The sequence below is a fragment of the Rhipicephalus microplus genome, chromosome 7 (genome assembly GCF_043290135.1).
Source record: "Rhipicephalus microplus isolate Deutch F79 chromosome 7, USDA_Rmic, whole genome shotgun sequence".
Classification (NCBI taxonomy): domain Eukaryota; kingdom Metazoa; phylum Arthropoda; class Arachnida; order Ixodida; family Ixodidae; genus Rhipicephalus; species Rhipicephalus microplus.
The window spans coordinates 103,815,285-103,838,509 of record NC_134706.1 but is presented as its reverse complement, the minus strand read 5'-3'; the positions used below and the strand labels follow the sequence as shown (position 1 = coordinate 103,838,509).

Genomic DNA, 23,225 nt, shown 5'->3' with positions numbered 1-23,225 from the left:
GGTTCATTGCCGTGGCAGCTGAAGGTTGTCAGGTGATGCTAAAATCTCCTGTAAACATACATGCATAGTTTGTACCCTTAATGTTCTCTTCCTTTATTCCTAGCAGAATACAGCGCATTCAAGTACTGTGTTTTGTAAGACTGTATTATATGTAATACTTTAAGTATTTTTGCCGCATTTCTCTTAAGTTTAGCACTGCCTTACAAACAGATTTTTTGTGGATTTTTCATTGCTGTTTGTTTATGTGCTTGAACTATGTACATATTTTGCTGGTTTTATACGCAGGCAATCCACCGCTTTTTATGTTACCAAGAATTGTAGTTTTCATTCTTTTTCTGAGCAATCTGATTGTTTCCGCATTCAGTTATATTTGTAACACAGTTTTTCAAGCGCATTATTTTAGGCATTTTCGGCTCTTATGTGTTTTTTCTGTCATTTTTCTGTGGTGCCCCCTTTCCTGAGGTACCTTGAAATAAACAAATAAAGCATTCACATTTTTTTAGTCTTTCAACTAATACAATGTGATTTCGAAAATGTCACCCTGACAGGTTAATTTCAAACCCTTGTTGCATAGGATTTGTTAGCAATTTACGCCAGTGAGTGAAAATCAATGACCAACAAGCTGTTATTTTGTTATATGTAAGCTAAAAGCACACTGTAGGGAATGTTTTGAACCGCGAGGCATTTGTGTGTCTTTTTATATCAAGAGTGCATGGCAGAGGTCTGTGAGCTCGTTGTTTTTAAAAACATTTACCGCATGCATAGATAACATAAAGAGCATCACGTAGAAAAAATGGAATTTAATGATAACTTTCGAATGAAGTGCACAATAAATCAAGAGCAGTTACACTTACCTATGTGTTAATAACATGATATACTTCTGTGAAACACAGAGATAAAAATGCAGCAAGTGAAAAACAAAATGGAGATATTCAGATAATTTTACACACACACGCACACACACAAGGTGTACGTATGCGTGTTATCTCAACTGCCAGCCTGCGTTGTCTGCTTGTTCTGGGATTTTGCATTGGAAGAACATGAACAAACCTCTGAAATGTGTAGAAAAAACACCTGAGAATAAAACATTCATCGTCACAGTGAAATTGAGCCCTTTGTTTGATGCTGCGTGAAATCTGTTCCCTATGTATTAGACATATTGTAAAACTTTTGTACTACTATATACAGTGCTCAAATACATTGCATGTGGCGCAAAAGTGAAACGTTTGATAAGGTGCACAATAACATAAAAAATAGGCAAAAATATCTGTCACATATTCTAAGACATTGCCACATTGGAAAGACAGACTAGAAATGCAAAACAAGTGCACTTTTTAAAGCATGTCATGCTGGAAATTCGCACAATAAACAGAATACCACTCTTAATTTAATGCCAGAAAGAGATCTTGGATAGTAATGGAACACACATCACCGAGAAAGAAATGCTCACAGTAACATACTATGTGGTGTTCAAGATACATAGTGTTGTATACATATTGTCCGTGTACTGGCACTTAAAATATTTTATCACAGCATTGGTAAACAGCGTATCACACTTGCATTATATCACATTGTATTCTCTGTATTGATAACCCGGCATGGAAGCTTAGCAGGCGAAGTGTAGCTCTGCGAATAACGATGGTTTGCTTCTGAACCTTGTGGCCGCATATGGATAGGGGCGAAATGGCAGAACACCCGTGTACTTAAATTTAGCAGCTTCATAGTGTATCACAGGCAGTCAAAATTAACTCCATTTACAGTGTGCCTCATAATGAGATCATGGTTTTGGCCTGTAGGAAACCATAAATTGAATTTGTATCGATTTGCTACTTTTTAATGCGATAGCATTTAGGAAATTGTTTCGCAGAATATTCGGTGTCGGCATTGCCCACGAGCAAAAAGAGAAGCATAACAAACAATCAAGCAAGTAGACCTTACATGATTTCCGATGCGAACCTAGTACATTTACGCTATCCTGTTAACTCTAGAAAACTTATAATTTTTGAAGTGCAGCCTTACCTAAAGAGAAAAAAAAACATATTCAAGAATTATCATAACCAAAGTTTAACTAACATTGATGGTGTGCACATCGTTTTCTTCCTCCATTTCTGCAATCAATGTCATTATTCGTGCTTTGCATTTCAGTGCCACCTTACGTGGCATGTTGTCTAAGCTGAGGCCAATGGATATTCCAAATGCCTCATTTTCTGCAATTTTGCTGTCGAGTTTGCACAACAGCTGCTCTTCAAAGTTGTCGTTCTTTTTCCCTTTTTTATGCTTTGGTGCAGCCTCTTGTTTACCGGTTTCCGGTGGCCGTTCTGCCAATGGTGGCGGCGTTGCTGGCATCGATAGCTCCTGTGGGGAATCCATGGGACTTTCAACACCTGAGGGTGATGGCGGCGTATTTTCCATAGTTGCAAAGATGCTCTCGGCGGTCTCGCCATCATCACCATAAGTGGCTGGCTCCAGACTGCATGTCATTCTGCAGAGAAAATGCATACATTGTTGCAATGGGAAACAGGGGCACGACTGTCAAGTAAAAGCATACTTTTGTCCCCTTTAAATTTGGATGCATCGCTCGCTCAGAATGCCGAAGGATTATTCGGACCAATAGTATCAAGTGTAAACTACAATACCGCTCTACTCACTTAAAAAAAATGGGTTTCATAAGTGGCGTGCCAATCGCGGAGCCGTCCACACGCGGATAACTCAGCTATGTATACTTCCAATGGAATCGGCACTAGCCTTTGGCAATGGGACCATACAGTTTGTGCCTATTTTGTATAACATATGTGTGCAATAAGGAACTCAAATGAGAGCAGAAATTTTGTCGAAGTACTCAGTGTTCATTTGCTATTTCGTGCAAGGATTAAAGGGACAGTTGTATAGTACCCTGAACATTCTATGGAGGATGAAATAAGTGGGCGCGGGCCGAGGCAAGTACAACAAACTCGTATATCTTAAGTGAACAAACACAAAAAATGTTACTGATGTGCACTCCGAAAAGGCAAAACGAATCACGATCGCATAAAGGGCACAAAAAACTCCCTCTGCTTCACTGCATGACACGATTGTGGTGCGCGGAAACCTTCATACAAGAAAGCAAGAAACCCAGTCATAAAAACATAGTCGTCTAAGTACACGCAATATAAGCAGGTATGAATGTGATCACACAACTTCAAAAATGCGTAACTTACTTCCTCTGACGGCCGCAGTGTTTGTAAAAGGCCATGGACTCTGTGAATTCCCAGGCCCGTCGAGACACGTAGCCGCTGCCACTCCTTTTCGTCGCTTCAATAGCTTTCAGTTCACGAGTATACCGATCTCTCAGCCGCTTCCACAGTTTCAGGCACTCATCGACTGAAACAGGGAAAACAAGACAACAAACAGGCGCTGAGTGTACAGCATGTCCGGACACGTATACAATGCCAGAGGAGGCACTGACAATACACACACGTGTGTAGCATAGACGCACCTTTTGAGAGGCCGGAGTACACACGTATCTGCTCCCGCGCGTTGCTTTTTCGCTCCGCATCCCGGTGGTCCATTCTTTTGATGTCGTAGACACAAGGATGTTGCTGGACGGCGTCCAAAAACCTCTCGATTTCAGAGTCGCACAGGTCCGGTACGCTTGCTTGCGAAGACGCCATCTTCTTCTGACCGCTCGCCGAGTAGCGAGTCTACTTCGACGAGAGAGGGCGCTAGGCGCTAACTTTCTTGGCGTGGTCGGCGCAAAATGCACTCGGTTGCATTCGGCGCCGGACGACGCCAGAGCGCGCTAGATGCCGCCGTTCGCGTCGGCGCCAGGTGCCGCCGGACTATAGAGGGTCGCGTTTTCGGCAACGTAACTTCGCCATGACGCGCGCGCGCGCGCGCGCGCGCTACGTCGGAGTGTATTGCCCCCTTTAGGCCTAGTAGGCGCCGATTGAATCGGTGCACCGGAGTCGTGACGAGGGGCTGGGTCTCTGGACTAGGTGAACGGGTCCGAGCAAGACTGTCCTGCATCCGGTTGTAGGCTCCAGCACCTCCACCAGTGTCACGACGTCAAAACAAAGGTCTTGCCGTAGAGACTGAAACACCAGAAACAGGTCGATCTTTTTAATTAGAACGCGCAAGCGAGTTCTTTTTCTTCGTCCATTTCGTAGTCCTTCGTGGCACATGCACAACTGTCATCGTCTTTCTTGAGAAAGCACGTGACAATATATCACCCCAGTGCTCACTTCTTTGTCCAGCGGTATATGAGAGCGGACTTTCATTCCATTGAGTTCTGTTACTTCACGCAATTTGTCAAGCGCAGTCACATGATTGACGTCAGTCGCTAGGATGTTCTTGCGGCTATTAACTCTTACTTATTTTTTTCACTTCAATTGGCACTAGTGTCTCTAGCTGTACAGACACGGCTTGCCGGTTAAGGCGTCTCACGTCATCACTAGCGAGAACTGGCATGAAAAGGATGGTTAATACCTCGGTGTCAGCGAAGATCGCATGGTGGGCTCACTCGAATCGGTAACATGCTCAGAGCTCGCCTGGTAACATGCTCAGAGCTCCTTGTGGTTTCTGACGAACTCAAAATTGTCGCCCCTGATTCATCAGTGCTGACGTTGTAGGGTTTATTGTAATCACTGACAGTGCCACTCTCGGAGCTGTAGCGCTTTCTAGAAGCAACACCCCCGGTCATTCCAGTGTCCGGAAGTCTTCCGTAGGGCTCTACCTCCATCGCACACCTGCAGGAGACCACGCTTGACAGGCGAAATTAAAATATTCACAATAAACAATGGAACTCAAACATTCGACGTTCTGCCGCACCGGAACTTCGTCCTCCCACGTCCATGAGCTGACTTATTGTGAGTGGCATCCGGTAGTGAAGCATATTCTGCCCATAATTGGTGCGGGTAGCTGGTATAATTCAGTGTGTATTGGGGCTGTGTTGGTAGGGAGACTTAGTCTCAAAGTCTCGACACTGCGTCAGCTGCCTTGATATTTTAAATAGGAAGCGTTTATTTGCGTATACTGCAAGGACTTAGCCGTCCATCTATGCATCTGTCTATGTATCCATCTATCTATCTAGCCGCCTGCGTCTGCGTGCTCTCGTGACCACCAGCTTGACTTAGCGTAAACCAACATTAGTATTGAGGGTAAGATGGTTGAACGAATACGACTCGGTATTCATGACATGAGTAAGTCACAACGCTGTCGCGTGCGTCGTTAAACATTTTCCGCCAGACAGTGGCACAATTTTAATGACGTATCACGTAAAATATGTGAGACACGGGAAGAGGGAAGGCACAAAGGTGAGCGCTCTGACCATTTCCTTTTCCTGTTTTTCAGTCATATTACGCGCTACTTCATTATATCTTACCAAGACGCTCCATTTTATACTCTAGTGGAACATACCCGCGGGCGAGTATGTGCTACTGTCTGGAGGAAACGTTTCGATGATATAGAGGGCACCTTCACGTAGGCGGCTAGACAGAGAGATGAGCATGTTAATACGTAGATAGAAACATTCAAGGTATTTTCATCTTCCTAAGAAATGTTTCGCATCTAAAAACACACAACAAGCAAACAGAGAGTAAGAAAAAGAAATAGAAAAATTAAGATAAATAAGGACGGTGTCCAAGCTCTCCTCTTCATTCAAGCCTGGCACTGCTAGTATAAAGTGCCATTTTTTTTTCAGTTGAATTCCCAACTTCACTTACGCGGCGAAACTGTGGCGTTTTACAACGCAATTCATTTGCTGAGTAAACGTTTTTTTTTTTTTGTAAACCTTAAACTCCTCCTACTGATCGCGAAAATATGCGAATACCCACGAGTAAAGTTTTCGTTAGAAATTAAGCGCTTACCCCTATTTCCGTCGATGACCTGGCTAACGTATTAAAATTTTCTACTAGAATGCCGAACTGAATACGATGTTCGTGCTCGTTCACCACTATAATCTCAGTCGCAATGCATTCACTTGATGTGGTATTAATTTCATTGATATTAGAAATTACTGCATAAGTTCTTTATGCCTGGAGCATCTGTCCTACTATAGAAATCAGTGATTTGGGCACCGCGTCTCGGAAAAACAGCTTTGTAATTTACTTTGATTCAGTAAGGCGCCAGGTATACATTAAATTGTCATGTAGCAAGTTAAGCGAGCTTTTATGAAACGATTGGCACTGCAAAAAATATTCTTTGGAGGAACACATTGCACTTGTAAACTCGTGCGTTGAATTTCGTACTCTCTTCTGCGGGCTGTCCCTGCACACTATTTTTTGAAGTAGAGGTGTGCATATATTTTCATGTACACATTGAAATTGGTTTTCTTTTACCGTAGTCCGGAGATTCTACTTTTGTGTTTTTGAGTTTGTCATAATTTTTTTAAACGAAATAACACACCTATATATTTAACGAGAAATGCCGGGACAAGTTAGTCTAATGAAATTAAGATTTTCTAGACAAGTAGAAAAGCCAAATCTCAATAAACATGGGTGCTTTCGTGTGGTATTTCTGTGGTTTGCGCAATAAAACAACGCCGTTGAGTTATTGGTGCTTTGCAATTCAAACATCTACGAAATGTAAGCTTAGCCTAGCGAATGCGAACTTGAGCGATGTGTTGTGCAAGTATGCTTCGCTGCAGATGCTCATATTTACAATATTTGGCGTACTTGACACTGAATAACGAAGGTTCGCTTATGTTGCGAGGATCCCTTTATCACCAACGTAAGTGCACGCAGATACAGCTTGCAAACTTCCACAGTTCGAAATGTTAGGGAGCTCATATGTGAAATTCTGCAGCTTTTTGAACGCAGCCGACGGCATACGCCAGGCTCAAAGGTTTAAAACGTGCCCGGGTCCCTCAATGCAAATTTGTAAGCTTGCATTCTTTTGCGGAGATAAGCGATGTGTCGGAGTGATATTTTATTTTCTGTCTAACATCAGACGCTACCTTTCTTATGCTCGCGTGGTGGTTTTCACTTAAATGAGGCTTCCTAGTTAAAAGCATATTACTTATATCGCTCTCCTGAAAAACTATGCAGATAGTAGCGATCGTAATTATACTGCTTCTGACCTTGTAGGTGTTAAATGTAACACGTTAAGTTACCTGCTTCTCTAATATGCAAAGCACTTGAACAGGCCTGCACAACAGTGCTTCTGAGAAAGCGCGTTATCCAGACCACCACGCATTGACAATAGTTGTCACGTAATGATGACATCACCCAGCGTGACATCGCATAAGGACGCTAAAGTGAACCAATGGATCACTCGGTGCATGATCTATGGTCGTTTTATAGCACGTAGGTATATAACACGGATGACAAGCAGACGCCCACTGCACTTGTCCCCGTATGCTTGTCCCCAGTGTTTTCTTGCACGCAGTGCAGACCAATAATGACGCTATCACATCACGACGTCACTTGGTAAAAGATGAGCCGATACCGGGGGCAGTGCGTTGGCAATTTCATGGGTGTGGGCAGGGTTCCCCTTTAGGCAGGGTGAAAGTTTGTCACAGCGCACCCATTTCGTGCTATATTATTTTATGGGGCTGACTTTGCGGTTACCCAAGTCTCAGCGCCCCCTTTCTATTGAGTCAATATGTGGGGCTGATATCCTACCCCTCCTCTCTTTAGTGACTAGGAAGCCTGTAGCCCTACCGCCATCCCTCCTTCCACAATAAGCACTACAAGGGCTACTGTCGCAATAGAAGGCTTTGGGAAGGAGAGAAGGAGAATCACTTCATAAAGTACGAAAACAATTGGTTCTGCATTTGCATGTTACACTGCAAATGTCGTCGAAAGACGATAGTATTGCGTCTGGAGAAAGTGAAAAAAATGTTTATTTAATGTTCTGTGGAAGAAAATCCGGAAATGGAGAGTGAAAAAAAGCGCTCATGTTTCACGTCACACGTGAAACATGAGAGCTATCTGGCAGTTATCTTGGAAAATGAAGCGCGTGGCGTCCTCGTCCATCTCGGAGGAGACAAGGTGTAGAACGCGAGGCGACGGGTAGGTGCCACCACTGTGTTGTCTTCGCGAAGCGTTGAAAACAGCCTTTTCGTGCAAGAGTTGCATGGTCAGCACAGCGTGATAAACGCTACGGTCCTTAGAATTACTTATGTACAATTTTAGTAGTAAAAAGACAAACATTCTGAATATTGACGTGTTGTTATGTTGCTTCAGATATGCGCAATAATTGCTTTACAGGCTGATCAATAATTGCTAATTGCTAATAATTGCTAATTGCTAATGACCAATTATTTCTGTAATAAGCTGACCGCAATTATTGCTAATAACACTGACTAAATTTTTTGCATCGAAGGTCCGAACAGAGACTATCGTCTTTAAAATGATTTTCGGCTTCCAGACATGTTGTGCGACTGGGTCAGAATTGCGTCTCGAAGTTGGAGCCACCGGGTGCCGGCTTGTTCATCCGCCGAGCCTCAACGTGCTGGTGAGTCTGAGCTGGTATCCTAATCTGCTTCACCGCTCATCCACGTCAGGACTATCTATCGTAGATGAAGGTTCAGCTACAGTTCTGTGTGTAGACAAAAGTAGACAAAAGCTGACCGCGTCGAGTCAGCTGTTTATTAAGTGTTTAGTTTTGCGTAATTTTCGGCTTTTCACTTTTTTATTAAAATTTTTGTGTGGATTTTGTCAAACCAAATGGCATCTCAATCTTCAAGAGTTTCACTAGCTCAAACCAAGATAGTTGTTTTAAACATAAAAAAAAACCTGCATTACAGTCTGAAAAGATATAAGTTCATGGAAGTTCTTAATTTTTCCTGAACTTTGCCTTCTCTCAAAGCTACTCTACAGGCTAAACGGAGCCGATAGAACAAAGCTTGGACTAATCACATCATTCCACATTAAGGGAAGAGCGATGTGCTGCGGCTGGAATATACACAAGTGCCATCTTTTCCCTTTAGTGTCTCATCAAGAAATTTGATGGATCTAGCCACACCTTGGACAATGTAGCGCAACGTTGCTGCCATAATCTTCATTCCTATAGCTTGATGGAGTTCTGCCAGAGGTCAACAACGCCAACACTTCTATAATTTCTTTGTTTCAGTTATTCTTTTATTTCGTGCGTCAAATTAGGCTCTCCGCTGCTCGAGTGAGAGAATCTTTGCATTTTGCTTATGTCCTGTTGCGGTGCTTAAAACCTCAGAGGAGTCGGTTATAGGAGGTGAATCTAAACGCGTAGGTTCAGCAGACTTTAGACGATATGTGTGGGCTCCTTTAAGAGTGCTCTGACATGTATTAAAGCAGCGATTTCAGCAGCTTTAACCCTTGCTCTATTGAATGTGAGCGGAGCTGACCCACGCAGTTTGTACCGCGTTCGCCAAACACGAGCTCGTATTGCCCACGCTATAAGAAGGCGTGTGTGAGCAGCGCAAATAAGGCAGCCTGATTCGTTTCCCGTGTAAACAATCGTCATATGAGCCAAATTCCACCAGGTTTTTAATAGCCGTGTTTCTGCATTTGATTTCTAGTTAACTGTGACCTGTGCATATTAAAAGTTACGTCCCTGTGTTTTGTCCCACTTTTTAATCATAATTCTTTTCACTGAGTTCTTTTTTTTACGCAGATGGCGCCGCAAAACAATAAAAATTGCTTTCACAGTATACATTCTCTCCACGCAAGGATTTGACTTTGAGAAGCGGTATGAAAAGTGGTGTCCCGATCTGTGCGAGAGTGAAGGGCGCATGCGAGAGACAGTACTATTAAGAGAAAAGGAAGGAGAAAGAAAAAATTTGTTTGCCCACGCTTTCTGGCAAGAGAAACAATTTCGGTCCTCATGGGATTCTGGCATCGGAGACCCAGAAAAGCACATGTTCGCTAAATCGCCGTTCACCCCTCAAAGACGTCTTTGTGCGAACAATAGTTTGTTAGACCATACGGCGTCTTTGAGGGGGACACCTTGTTGAAATCTTTCGTTACACTGCAGGGAGTGCAGCTGCGCACCCTTGCTATCTGAGACCAGGGTGCTAGCAAGAATGAAAGGCCAGATTGCACGAGAAACGAAGAGGAATTGAAATTAATAAATTACTTGAGATGAATTACCTGAGTGCGTGCCACTAAAAGGATTTTGTTTTCTTCTAATATGACGTGTGACTTTGTTGACCTGTATATATACTGGGGTAAGGGAGCATGCTGCTGCTCAGGTCAAGGTGGAGGTTCTGCGTTTTATCCTGGCTAAAAGTAATTCAATCGATTAACAATCCTAAAATACTGGGCCTTGTTTAGATAGCATCTTCATTGGAAATTTAAAACTAGTTGCACGTTTCATCTCAGACACGCTGTGTAACGTTTTAAACCTGACGTTTTAAAAAGACCTATTTCTTTCTTGCTTGAAAACTGCTAAGATTGTTCCCATTTTTTAAAGGTGACAAACAAATGATTACCAACAATCCCCCAAATCACTATATATTCTCTCCTGCCTTAGTAAACCGATTGCAAAATCATTTGTCAAACGTCTTATTAACAACATAACGTAAATTCTTATGTTAAAAAATAACCAGTTTTACTTCCGCCTTGAAAGTTGTACTAATGTTACTGTGTTGTCTCTAACTGACTACATTGAAAGTGAATTGTTTTTTAAAATTTAGTATGATCTGTTTTCTTAGACTTCACTAAAGCTTTTGAAACAATTAACCATCAAGTGGTGTTTGATAAACTTGAGTGTTATGACAAAACCAGCCCTGCGCTAACATTTCTAAAAAACTATTTACTTGACAGGCAATATACATCACACGTAGCTTACACATATTCGGCAACGAAGGGCATTAACAAGGGTGTACCACAGAGCTCAGTTTTAGGTCCTCCGCTTTTCATAATATACACTAACAATATTCTAGATTCTCTTAACTCCTCCAACATGATCATTGCATCTTGTACGCTGATGACATTATCATATCTTCGTCCAATAAATCTATTACTTTTCTTATTTCAAGGCTGAATATTGTATTGAGTAACATTATGGACTGGTTTATCAATAACTAATTAGTTTGAAGTCCATTTAAATAAAATATATGGTGTTTCATCCTCCTCAAAGACCCTTAATGCTAATTCCCGAACTAAAACTTGGGTCTCATTCTAAAGCTGTTTGCGGGGATGTCACTTTTCTCGGCATACATCTTAACCCTAGCCTCAGAATTGGCTGCCACGTCCATTTTTACAAGCAGAAGACTACGTTTGACATCCGAGCTTTAATCTAAGCTTGCCCTGCTTTTCTTCTCGGGAGGCTCGGCAAGCGTTGTATTTTGCTTTCACTCATAGTCACATTACCTAAGGTATCGCTTCATGGGGAAAGCCGTGCGCTTTACTCAAACCACTTGACTTTGATGTGTTCAGCTATCATCAATTAAACACATCCAAAATGAATCAATACGCATAATCACTTCTACTTCCATACAGTCTTCTTATGCCTCTGTATTACTCCGCTCTTGCAATATCTTGCAGGTTATTTATTTTTCCCGTTCAACGTAATCGTCTTATTCAGCAAACTGCTTCCCTGCAACCTTCCGCTTCCATTTATGTCACGTTATTTTTCACACAATAAAACTTGGCGAGATTTGCAACAAATAAAGAATTTTCGTAATCCCCCAGTTCATAGTATTCATGGCGAAAAAACATCTGCGTTCACTGCCATTTTACTTTGGGGTGATTTGCTTACAGCTATCAAATCTCGTGTTGCCTTTCGATTTTTTAAAACTGATCATAAACATCACTATCTGAACTAAGCGTACTCATGTCGCACCTCTTGACAAATTAACTTTGTTTATTTGTACCTTTGCTTTTTTTGCTGCTCTTTTTCGCGTTCCACTTATGTCACTGTAGACGTTCTATCTGTTCTGTTTGAATTTCATTCCTTATTCCGTTCACTTGCGGTGTTAGTTTATACGTTCTATATTTGTATAATTACCCGATGGTCCCACTACAGTTTTTTTTTCACTTTAGGATCCTCGCTTGTAGATTTATTGATCATGTAACTTTTTTTTTAGAGCAATGAACTGAACCTTAACTAAACTTTAAATACTGAAAGGATCATCAATGTGCCTGTATGCTGAGTGAACAGGGTTCACCAGAGTTAACTAAAGGGTAAACGAAAAAAAATTGGGCAGATCCCACATGCCTGGGAATCGACGCTATGCGAACCATGTGGAGGGAATGTGACCGTGTTGAAATTATGTATTGTGTGACGCGTCATAAATTGACACTAAATATATGTACAAATGTTGCACGCACAGACATAACTTGAAGAGTTGCAGAAGTTTATATAACCAGATATTTGCACTTGCGCAACGATGCCAACCGGAACATGCGTATTAGCAACATCGAAAGCTGATATGAAGCGCAGATGTTCCCGAGGATGCTGGCCCTGGACATTACTACACGAATCAACTTCAGCGCATGGCGACTAACCACAATTGGCAGCAGCCCGATGTGAAGATTCTATCAAAGGAGTACAAATGTAATGTTTATAAAATTGTGTAGGCAGTACTGCAACCACTATCGACGTTTAACAAAGATAAACGTCTATTTGAAAAGTACTTCCGAGACCTGGCGTAGCTCTGTGGTAAAATGCTTCATTCCCACGCAGAATGCTTGGGTTCGATTCCAGCTGGAACCCTGACCTTTATTCTTAGCATTCGTTGGATCGACGCTGCCGATGTCGAGTACTTAACGCTCGCGCAATAAAATTGCCCATGTGGGTTATTGTCGTTCCTAGGGAGACTTTGTCTATCACCTGTGGCACATACCCGCATAATAAAGGCACATACCCGCCAGTGGGTATGTGTCACTGTCTTGTGAGAAGTGTTTGACGACGTACGTGATGCGATTGTGACATTATTCATCTCTTGATCAGCGCGTCATAATTGTCAAACCATCTTACCTTCCCATGCTATTTTTGGTTCACACCAAGTTACGGAGGTGACCACGAGAGCACCCAAACGTAAGTGGCTAGATAGATAGATAGGTAGATAGATACGCTCGAAGTAGCCGAAGTTCACTAAGAAATGCTTCACATTTAAAAAGACAACAGTAGCAGTTGCGAATCTGTCTGGGCAAAAGTGAAACTATACAACCAGTTTATCGGTGGCAGACGCCACAAATTTTGCGTGTAGCAGGAACATGTGTGTGCACCATTCCCCACATCTGAGTTTTCGCTAACGCAGTTATGACCTGCAATCACAGTTGCACCGCAAGTATTAGGTGCAAGATAGTCTTAATACACCTGTGATTTTTCTTGTGTGCATAGTGAACTTAACGAGCGGAGACGATCGCTGCGTTGTGAAAGCGCATGCCTGCGTGTACTGTTCCCAAAAGCTGAAAGCCGCGCTGACTGGAGCTCCTGCTATTCAGCTCGAACAACATGAACTTTTTTTGCGAACAGAAACAATGTCTGCCGAGGTATTTGGCGGCCATCTGTCTTCCGCGACCAGTCTAAGCAAGCAAGACACGAGGGAGTTAAGGTGCTGGTAGAAGATCTTCGTTCGCATTCACTTCAAGGCAAGTACGATTTTAATTGTGTGATAGATGCTGGCGCCTTCAAACGTTTCTCTAGCAGTACCACAGCACTCGTGAAAATTTAGCCGCTGCGGCCAAGTCACTGCGAAAGTGAACAAACCACAGCACCCTTGTCGATTCTCAAGAAACATACCTAGCTATAGTTCCACTCGGTGTTGTCTTTCTTGCTTATCCTTTCGCTGCCCTGTTAATGTTACAGCAACCTTTCGTAACTCCTAAACTTCAGTTCTGATAAATATAGTTGACTCGCCATTCTAAGCCAGCAATTTCTAGGTGCAGTCAAGTATGTTTCACTCGAAGCGAAAAAAAAAGCCTTACATTCCCGCTATCCAGCAAACAACACTGGCCAACTGCCACTATTACGATCTTATTTCTAAGAAGCCGGCCCTTTTACTTTTCTGCAAGAGCTGGCGACGTCTGGGATAATGGAAATCCCTTGTTGCTATGTGTCGAAAGTAACAAAGCGGCAAGTTACAGCGACAGCCGGGACGTAAGCAGTGAGCTGTCACTATATCTGGGCGCAGTAGATGCTCTTTGGTCAAGAGCATCTTACTTACTGCACCCAGAAGGGCATCAATGAAGTACTTAGGACTATGCGCCCACCTCTCTTCCAAAAACTTATTCTTTGAAACAATCCCTAAACGAGCATATCACAGCGGTCACGCTTGAATAAATAATTGAACGTTTGACGATTATAAAACAAAGAAAACATACGGTATGAACTGTCGGCGAGTACTTCTGCACTTTTCTATATTCATTTGTTGAATATTTACCATTATATTTAAATGGTTCTACGAATGACATAGTGATATTATAAATTTCTGACACAATTAACGGTTACGGAACCAAGCAGCAAAAAGTCTCCTGAAGTATGATAAAAGTTTGATTCTAAAGATCGCAGACAACTAAAAGCAACGGTGCGCCTTACGTTACAAAATAGCCCAGACCTCATCAAGGTGTTATGTGGCTTTTTGTCTTTCTTCTTGTTATCTGTACCCAGTATAGGTGAGAAATATATTTCAAAGTTCTATATTGGTCAGCTACCACGTGTGCGCCCTTGTGTGTGTGCATGACTGATTGATTGATATGTGGGGTGGTTTAACGTACCCAACGTATCTGCATCAATTGACCTGATTATTAGAGACGCCGTAGTGAAGGGCTCGAGAAATTTCGACCATCTGGGGTTCTTTAACGTGCGCCCAAATCTGAGCACACGGGCCTACAACATTTCCGCCTCCATTGGCAATGCAGCCGCCACAGCGTGTGTGTGCATGAGAATGTGTGTACCTTTGTTTAGGTGATGGTGCTTAAGTACGTTTGCGTCCATCCGCAAATATAATTGTGTGGCTGTTTGTGTGCATTTCTGTTTATGTGCCTGAGGGTACATTTATGCTTGCTTCGTATTATGACTGTGTGTGTGTTCGTTTGAGCGCGCGCGTTCACTACTCTATGCAGATATGTGTGTATATATATGGGTGTGTGTGGCGTAGTGGAAAGAGAAGAAATGTCTGACACATGTATTTAACTCTTCTATCATTCCCTCAAGTGCGCAAACGTCACGGGCAGGTGACTGCGTATACAAATATTACGCTATCAGTTTACGAATCTATTACGAAGCATTGGCTCGTATACCTTCAAATCGTGGTCATGAGAAGTGTTATATACCGTGGGCATTGTATTATTGTATAATACGCCGCACAGTGGCTGCAAATTACTGCTGAAGCTGCTGTAGATGAGAAAAAAAGGGGTGGAAGTGCGATATTGAATCATTACTAAAAGTAACAACTTATGCCAGTGGTGTGCGGGTAGTGGTATTCTTGCTTTAGCAGCAAATCTGAGGTGTTTCGAAGGAGATTTAGGGGATATATAAATCTGCGTGATAGATTACCAATACCTTGATATTTTCTCATTTTGTGGTCCCCCATAAACATATAGTGGTGTTCGGACGTTAAAATCGAAATATAATACTAGTTTGCTCTTTGTACGGCACGCGAACTATAGTGAAAAGAACATATATAGAATAATATATGAACAAAGTCAAGCATTCAGTTTTTTACACTTTTCCGTAAACACTGTTAGGTAGCGCAAACTGTAAGGTTGTGCAAAACTCAGGGACAAGAGACAAGAGAAGCCGACGCACACACGGACCATCAATGTGTGCGGATTGTGATACATATTTTCTTTTCATAGGCTGGTCTTAATGTTTCGCGCAGAGTTAAAATGAAGTTATTAAACAGTGCGAGCCAAATATTAGCAAAACAGTAAAATTTCGTAAATAATGACGCGCTTGTTATTCTCGTTCACTGACAATCCTAAGGAAGAAAGGAACGTCAGAGATTCCCACACTCCGATACCTCTCTATTTTCTCAGCTTGATACTGCAGGGGCACTAGAAGCAGTATAAACTATAACCAGTGCATTTATTTCTGTGAGCTTGAGTACATTGAGTACGTGAATGCTCAGAAGACAAGCACATCTTGCCAAGAGGTGGTGAAAAAGCAGCAGGGAGGCAAAAGGCCAATACTTTTCCCTCGGTGCCTGATGGTAAAGGTTTCACAACGTACGCGACAGTTTCACGTCACTGCTAATTTGATTAGACAGGCGCATTCTTCCGACTCTCTTACACACCCGTATCTACTTTAGTATGAACGAAGTTAACGAGGTAATAGCGAGAGCACTCAGACGTAGGCAGCTAGACAGAAAGACAGAAAGGCAGAAGGAAAAAAATAAAGATAGATAGATAGAAAGATAGATAGATAGATAGATAGATAGATAGATAGATAGATAGATAGATAGATAGATAGATTCACGGACGGACGGATAGACGGACAGATGGACCGATGGATGAATGAATAGACGGACTGGTGGACGGATGGATGGATGGACGGAAAGAAGCGCCGAAAGCGCGTTTGCTTTGCCAAGAAATGCTTCTCATTTATTCTTGTTACCACCAAACGGTAATTACCTTTTTCTTTATAACATACCTCGCATATTTCCTACATGTCCATGAGTGCGAAACGCCGTCTTTCTGAAAGTAGCATTCTTCTTGATGTCTTCATTGACACTGTGGCACATGGGCGCTTGTGGGGAGACCACCTTGCCAACTGTTTTCTAATACGTGTTGTTGGTGTCCTCCCCAGCGTACAGGTTTTGTCTCGGATGAAGTAATCACGAACGCACTAAAACACAGGTTTCAAATCGTTTGGAAGTTGTCATTCATTAAAAACATCTTTGAAGCCAATATGTTTTAAATTTACAAGCACGTTTAGATGGACCGAATGAAGCAGTCTTACGAAAAAAATTGACCCCGTATCTGCATGTTAATCTGCAAATGTCGTCGAAAGACGATAGTCTTGCAAGTGGAGAGAGTGAACAAAACATTTATTTGATGTTCTGCGCGAGAAAATTGGTGAATGGTATTCTGGAGGCACTGTGTTAGAGTGCCTCGAGCGAGCGCCCCGCCGTGGTGGTCTAGTGGTTAAGGTACTCGGCTGCTGACCCGCAGGTCGCGGGTTCGAATCCCGGCTGCGGTGGCTGCATTTCCGATGGAAGCGGAAGTGTTGTAGGCCCGTGTACTCAGATTTGGGCACACGTTAAAGAACCCCAGGTCATCGAAATTTCCGGAGCCCTCCACTACGGCGTCTCTCATAATCATATGGTGGTTTTGGGACGTTATACCTCATATATCAATCAATCAGTCAATCAATCAAGAGTGCCTCGAGCGTGCAGTGGAGGCGAACGAGCGCATCAAGTCACGTCACATGTGAGACATGAGTGCGATCTGGCAGTTTTCTTGGAAAACGTTGCGCGTTCGAGACGGGCGTGCGCGCCCATCTCAGTGGTGATATGGTGTAGAACGCAAGGTGACGATGATACGGGGCGCGAAAAAAACGACACACAACAGAGAAGAAGTACACGGGACGACGCGCTACTAGCAACTGGAATATTTTATTCAGGAAAGACCATTTATACCGCAGTGACATCAAATTTAACCCAACGAATCGACCAAAAACTAAAAATACATGCTCAGCATGCCTATAAGTAACGCTGCAGATAGGCTATCTCCCCTTCCTGCAGACTGATAGAGGGGTGGCTGATGCAATCATGCCCCTCCCTCTGGATAAAGAGGGCTTCTATAATCTCCCTCTCCGCTGAGCCCCTGTGCCTGTAGATTACAGTTGTCTGCTCAAATACCGGCGTACAGTTACCCTGATCGCATCCTCTGCAATGCATCGCCAGATGCGTGAACGGCCTTCCTATTAAAGAGCTGCTGTGCTCTCGCAACCGCACGTTGAGGCATCTACCAGTTTGCCCTATGTATGCCTTGCCGCACGACAGTGGTATTCTATATACAACACCACGTGCGCAAGGAACGAACTGCCTTACGTGCTTAATGGCACATCCTCTTTTTTCACACTGCTTTGGCCTACCTGTCTTCTTACCAACCGCTGAGCAGATGCGGCCCACCTTGTTTTCTGCGGAGAACACGAGATCCACCCCATACCTCGAAGCCACTCTCTTAAGGCCGTGCGAAAGCCAGTGGATATACGGGATTTTTGACACTCTTTTCCTTCCCTGCGGGACATTCGTGTCTAGGCCTGTCCCAGGCCGTTGCTTAATGGACTTTTTTATTTTTTCGCAAGCAGCAGCTAAGACACTATCAGGAAACGCCGCGTCTCTTAGTCTTTCCACCTGCGCGAAAAAACTTGTCTCCATAAGATGTGGGCATGACCTGTCCAACGCCGTTTTTAGGCACGTCATGGCAATGCCATTTTTTACTAGGCGAGAGTGCCTAGAGCTGTAATCAAGAAGCGGCTTCGCGGTCCTAGGGGAAAACATCCAACACACGTGTTTTTGTTGGAATGACAGCTGCAAATCCAGAAAACGCAGCTTTCCATTCTTCGGCACTTCGCGCGTGAATGTCAAGCCCCGCCCCTTATTACCAAACACACTGAGCACTTCATCAACTCTGCTATCAACGTTGTCTGAATTAATCAACAGCAAATAGTCGTCCACATATCTGTACACTTTTTGGACCAAACCATCAAGGCCAGTTACAAGATCGTTGTCAACTCTGGCTAAAAAAATGTTGCTCAGTACTGGAGCCACTTTGGATCCAATACAGATCCCTGATCTCTGCACAAAGTTCTTACCCTTCCAGCTGACGTACGTGTGTTTTATGTAAAAGAACAATAATTCTAAAAAACTTTGAACAGAGATGCCGCACTTGGACACAAACTTCATTTCATCATTGTTGCCAATGCACTCTTTCACACTAGTCATCAGTTCATCATGAGGCAGTGAATAATATAAGTCTTCTATGTCGATGCTAAATCCCGAAGTGTTCTCATGGACATTATAGAAGCCCTCTTTATCCAGAGGGAGGGGCATGATTGCATGAGCCACCCCTCTATCAGTCTGCAGGAAGGGGAGATAGCCTATCTGCAACGTTACTTATAGGCATGCTGAGCATGTATTTTTAGTTTTTGGTCGATTCGTTGGGTTAAATTTGATGTCACTGCGGTATAAATGGTGTTTCCTGAATAAAATATTCCAGTTGCTAGTAGCACGTCGTCCCGTGTACTTCTTCTCTGTTGTGTGTCGTTTTTTTCGCGCCCCGTATCATCATGAACCAGCACCAACTCGCCCAACTTTTTACTTTACTGAGCAAGGTGACGAGTAGGTGCCACCATCGTGTAGTCTTAGCGAAGCGTTGGAAACACTCGCCTTTTCGTGCAAGCGTTTCATGGTCAGCACAGCGTGATAAACGCTATGGTCCTTAAAATGACTTATGTGTGCCTTTTGTAGTAAAATACGCACATGCAGATCGCATACGTGTTGTTATGGTGCCTCAGATATGCGCAATGATTGCTTTTTAATCGACAATCGCACAAGTATGAACGATGAATTATGAGCAACATTGGTGGGCGCTGCAGATGGGGTCGGCCGTTTGGGGTATCAGCTGGCGCCGTTTAGAGTACCCGGTACCGTTAAGGGTTTTCAAACAGAAAATTTTACAGACAGACAGACCCATATTTTTTGCGTCGAAGGTCCCCAAGAAAGACTATCGCCTTTAAAAAGCTGCTGAACTGCGCGGAACGCTATATTGCCATCTTCAGGATCTATAATCGCATTTTCAGTCAAATGCTCACTTCGCAGTGGCTCTCTTAAAATTACAGACCGTGTTTTGTACTCTAAACTGGCTCTTAAAAAAACCTTCAGATAAGCTGTTATCTCGTATGAGAACTGCCTTATTGGAGATTAACACGCCTATATGTGTTTGTTACTAGTATGAATGAAGCAACACATTGAACTTCATCCTGCTTAGATCACCGCAACTTGGGGCACGTCTGCTGCAACGTTCTTTGCAAATCGTCGTTTCTTGTTTGCGTTGGAGGACCTTTTCTCTGGTAAAGTATTGCTGGAAGTTGAAAAATAGCCACTAACTTAGTTGCACAAGGGCCGTAACAAAATGTATTATGGTTTAAGAGAAGAAATTAAAAGATTTTTTACGGAATGGTGAGGTGACAAGGTTGCCAACAATAATAGGTATTATTATTCGATTTTGCTCATCGACAAAGCCATGGTAACGCTTTTTTCGGAGGAATGTTTGAGACCTCTTGAGTTGAGAAAGACCGACATACTTGCCAGTGCTCTCTGGAGACGCTGTTGGGTGTTCCTGTGAGAACACGCCGCACTTCAAATGCAAATATGATCTTCGTGCAGTGTCATTTCGACACCTTTCAGCAGGTTTCTTTTAAGATGAATAAACGCTAGATTAAATAACTCCGGGCTTAGCACAGCTTCTTGCGGCGCTCCCTTCTCGACGGCATAACGCGCTATATGGCTCTCGGCAGTACAAATAAAAAGCTGCCGTCCTTCAAGGTAGTCTGCAATCCACGCGAAAAGCCGTCTGTCAAGACCAAAGGTTTCCAAGGCATCGAGTATTGCTTTGTAATGAATGAAGTCATACGCTACCTTAATGCCCCAAAATAACGCAGTATAGGTGTGTTTCCAAAGACTTACTCTTCTTCAACTGTTGAGTTCAAGCCTATGACATTATCAATTGCAGAGCTATTTTGACATAAGCCATTCATTTCTTTAGGATATTTTTTTTTGGTTTCTAGAAACGAAAAGAGTCGCTTCTGAATCATTTTCTGAATAGCTTCCCTACAAATCTCACCAGAGAAATGAGTCTGAAGGAGGCGTAATCTGTGGGCTGTTTTCCTGGCTTCAATACAGAGGTAAATTTTGCAAGTTTTTACGTTTAGAACCTTCCCGTTTCTCCATAATGCGTTATTACACTCTAGAAGACGTGGTAGTGATGTGTGGCTTAACTTTGCGAGCGCTGCATAACTCACTCTGTCATGGCCAGGTCGATTGTTTTTGTCGCTAATTGCTGCTGTCAGCTCCTCAATGGTAAAAGGCACCTCTAAGTCATCTGAGACAGGGAAGGTTACTCGAGGTGTACCAGGCTTATGATTTGCCGTGTTCAGGGAAAAATTAGCTCCATATCAAAGGAGCCTGCCGTACTTTACTGCCACCTCTTTTCACGATGCGCGCTCATGTAGTGACAGTCAGTTGAAATGATACACATGTTGTGGCTCTTGGCGAAATCCCCAAATCACTCTCCAGACTTTGCTAAGGGGTTTCCGTACATCCAGCGTCCCGTAAACCGCTCAGCTTACATGAACACAAGCATCGTGCCAGCATCAATACGCATTAAAACGTAGAAAGGCGTTTTTCCAAATATTAGTCCAAGGTGCCGATGATGGCAGAAGAGAAAAAAATGAAGGAAAATGCGGGAAGACAGCAGGCAGATGGGATGTTTCCGAGGGTAAACTGTGCTGCCTGCATGTTACCACGTGGGAACTCGAATAAATTCGTCGCAGAGTGGGTGGGGGGGCTACCATGTGAATGTTAAGTAACTGGGTATTGTTTGATAATACTTGATTGGTTGATATGTGGGGTTAACGTCCCAAAACCACCATATAATAATGAGAGACGCCGTAGTAGAGGGCTCCGGAAATTTCGACCACCTGGGGTTCCTTAACGTGCACCCAAATATGAGCACACCGGCCTACATTTGATAATGCTTAAGAATTATTTCATATTTGCTATTTTTATTTATGAAATGAAGGAGAAGCGTTGCCTCCAACGTCAAGTGAAAGCCAACTAAACACGCCCTCAAATGAATTCCGAACGCGCGTTCTAGTGCCGACATATACATGATGGCGAGTGAACGGTTGTACAGCGGGAGCAGTTGCTTTGTTGTAGTTTTTTTACTAGCAGGCACTGATTACGTTGGTATTGCGTGGCGAGCAAAAGGGAGAGGAGTGACAGCTCTGCGGCTGCCTTCCTGAGCCAACAGGGACGCCATTTCTCTCCTTCTACACCCATAATACCCTCACCACATCCCTACAGGCAACGAGCCATGCTCCAACTTAGAGCTGAAAAAGTTGCGTCTTTTCCTTCCTTCGACATCTCTCTCTCTCTCTCCGGGTCGGCACGAGACGCGAGCATGCGCAGTTGGGGTGTGGATGGCGCCCCCGCCGATAGATTATACACTGTAGCGTGGACGCTAAAGCTTGACATCGTGCAACTAAGAAATGCTTCGCATTTAAGAAATCACAAAACGTCGGGGCCGGGATGGTGAGGGTGGCTACAACACCACCGTACTTCCGCACGACGAATTGTAATGGCACAGGGCCACGGTTACGCGAAGATCAGAGAACAACCTCCGAGCAACGCAGTTTATATCACAACAGAAATGTATTAGGTACGTTGATTATACGCGTACCACGTTTCCAATGAGCGAATGCATTTTTAAATTAATGCCTACTTTTAAATTCGAGAGTCATCATTCACTAAGGTTCGAAGTTTGATAAATAGAGAAACCAGGAAAATCTACTCTATTGCCAGAAAAAGACGTAATGCTATTTGTATTCCATTCCCTGCAAAAGGCGCCTGACTCCACTCCAATTCTGTTCCTTTAAAGGTTGACCCCACTCCATTCCAGAGTCATGAAAATGTGGAATGATTCATGACTCATTCCAATTCTAGAGTGGCAACTCCGCAACGCTGGTGTGACAATCTTATAATCCTCGTGCCTGAACAAAACTTCGTAAATTGTGAAATCTCTCTTTCTCAGTATGTGTGAGAGAGAGCGGACTCGCACGTTTGGGTTGCTGTGGGTGTTTGTTTGCGATAATTATTCAGCGCCAGGAGCAGAAAGTCAAGCGCATAGCCAGAATAACATCTCGAGCTCCTTCCTAATTAAAGAATTTTCCTCTGCCTTTACTTACTGATTTTTTTCGCATTTTATTGGATCTGTGATAAACGGATGGATGGAATAACTTTATTGGTAGTCTTGAAAAACGCGGCTTCAGCCCCGTGGGCGTCTCCCGCGTTGAGACAGGCAGAGATGAGTACTGGAACTTCACCCAATTTCAATGGCACGTATTCGCTGTGGCTTTTCTGCTCCTGTTACTGTTTTGTATATATTGTGTACTCCAATACGTGTGCTGCGTTTCACGCACATTGTGATGTAATACTACGGAACGCAAGTTTATCTTTTTATTGGTGTGCGACATCTCTAGAGTACCCCGCACCACAACTACTGCTGGTTTATGCAGCTTCTCACAAAATTGCTAATTAAGTGGTTTCTCTCAATAAGCCTGCACTTTAGCCAATCATGTTTCCAAACACCCAA

At 43.2% G+C, this 23,225-nt stretch overlaps 1 protein-coding gene across 1 annotated transcript; it reads right to left on the bottom strand.

The window, feature by feature from the left end:
• Positions 1-785: 785 nt before the first annotated feature.
• On the bottom strand, positions 786-3,525 carry LOC142767033 (uncharacterized). Its single transcript, XM_075868249.1, has 2 exons — positions 3,198-3,525; positions 786-2,482 (listed from the first exon to the last, which is right to left on the bottom strand). Exons 1-2 carry the CDS (start codon positions 3,230-3,232, stop codon positions 2,065-2,067), a joined length of 453 nt encoding a protein of 150 aa, XP_075724364.1. The 5' UTR covers positions 3,233-3,525; the 3' UTR covers positions 786-2,064.
• Positions 3,526-23,225: the final 19,700 nt, after the last annotated feature.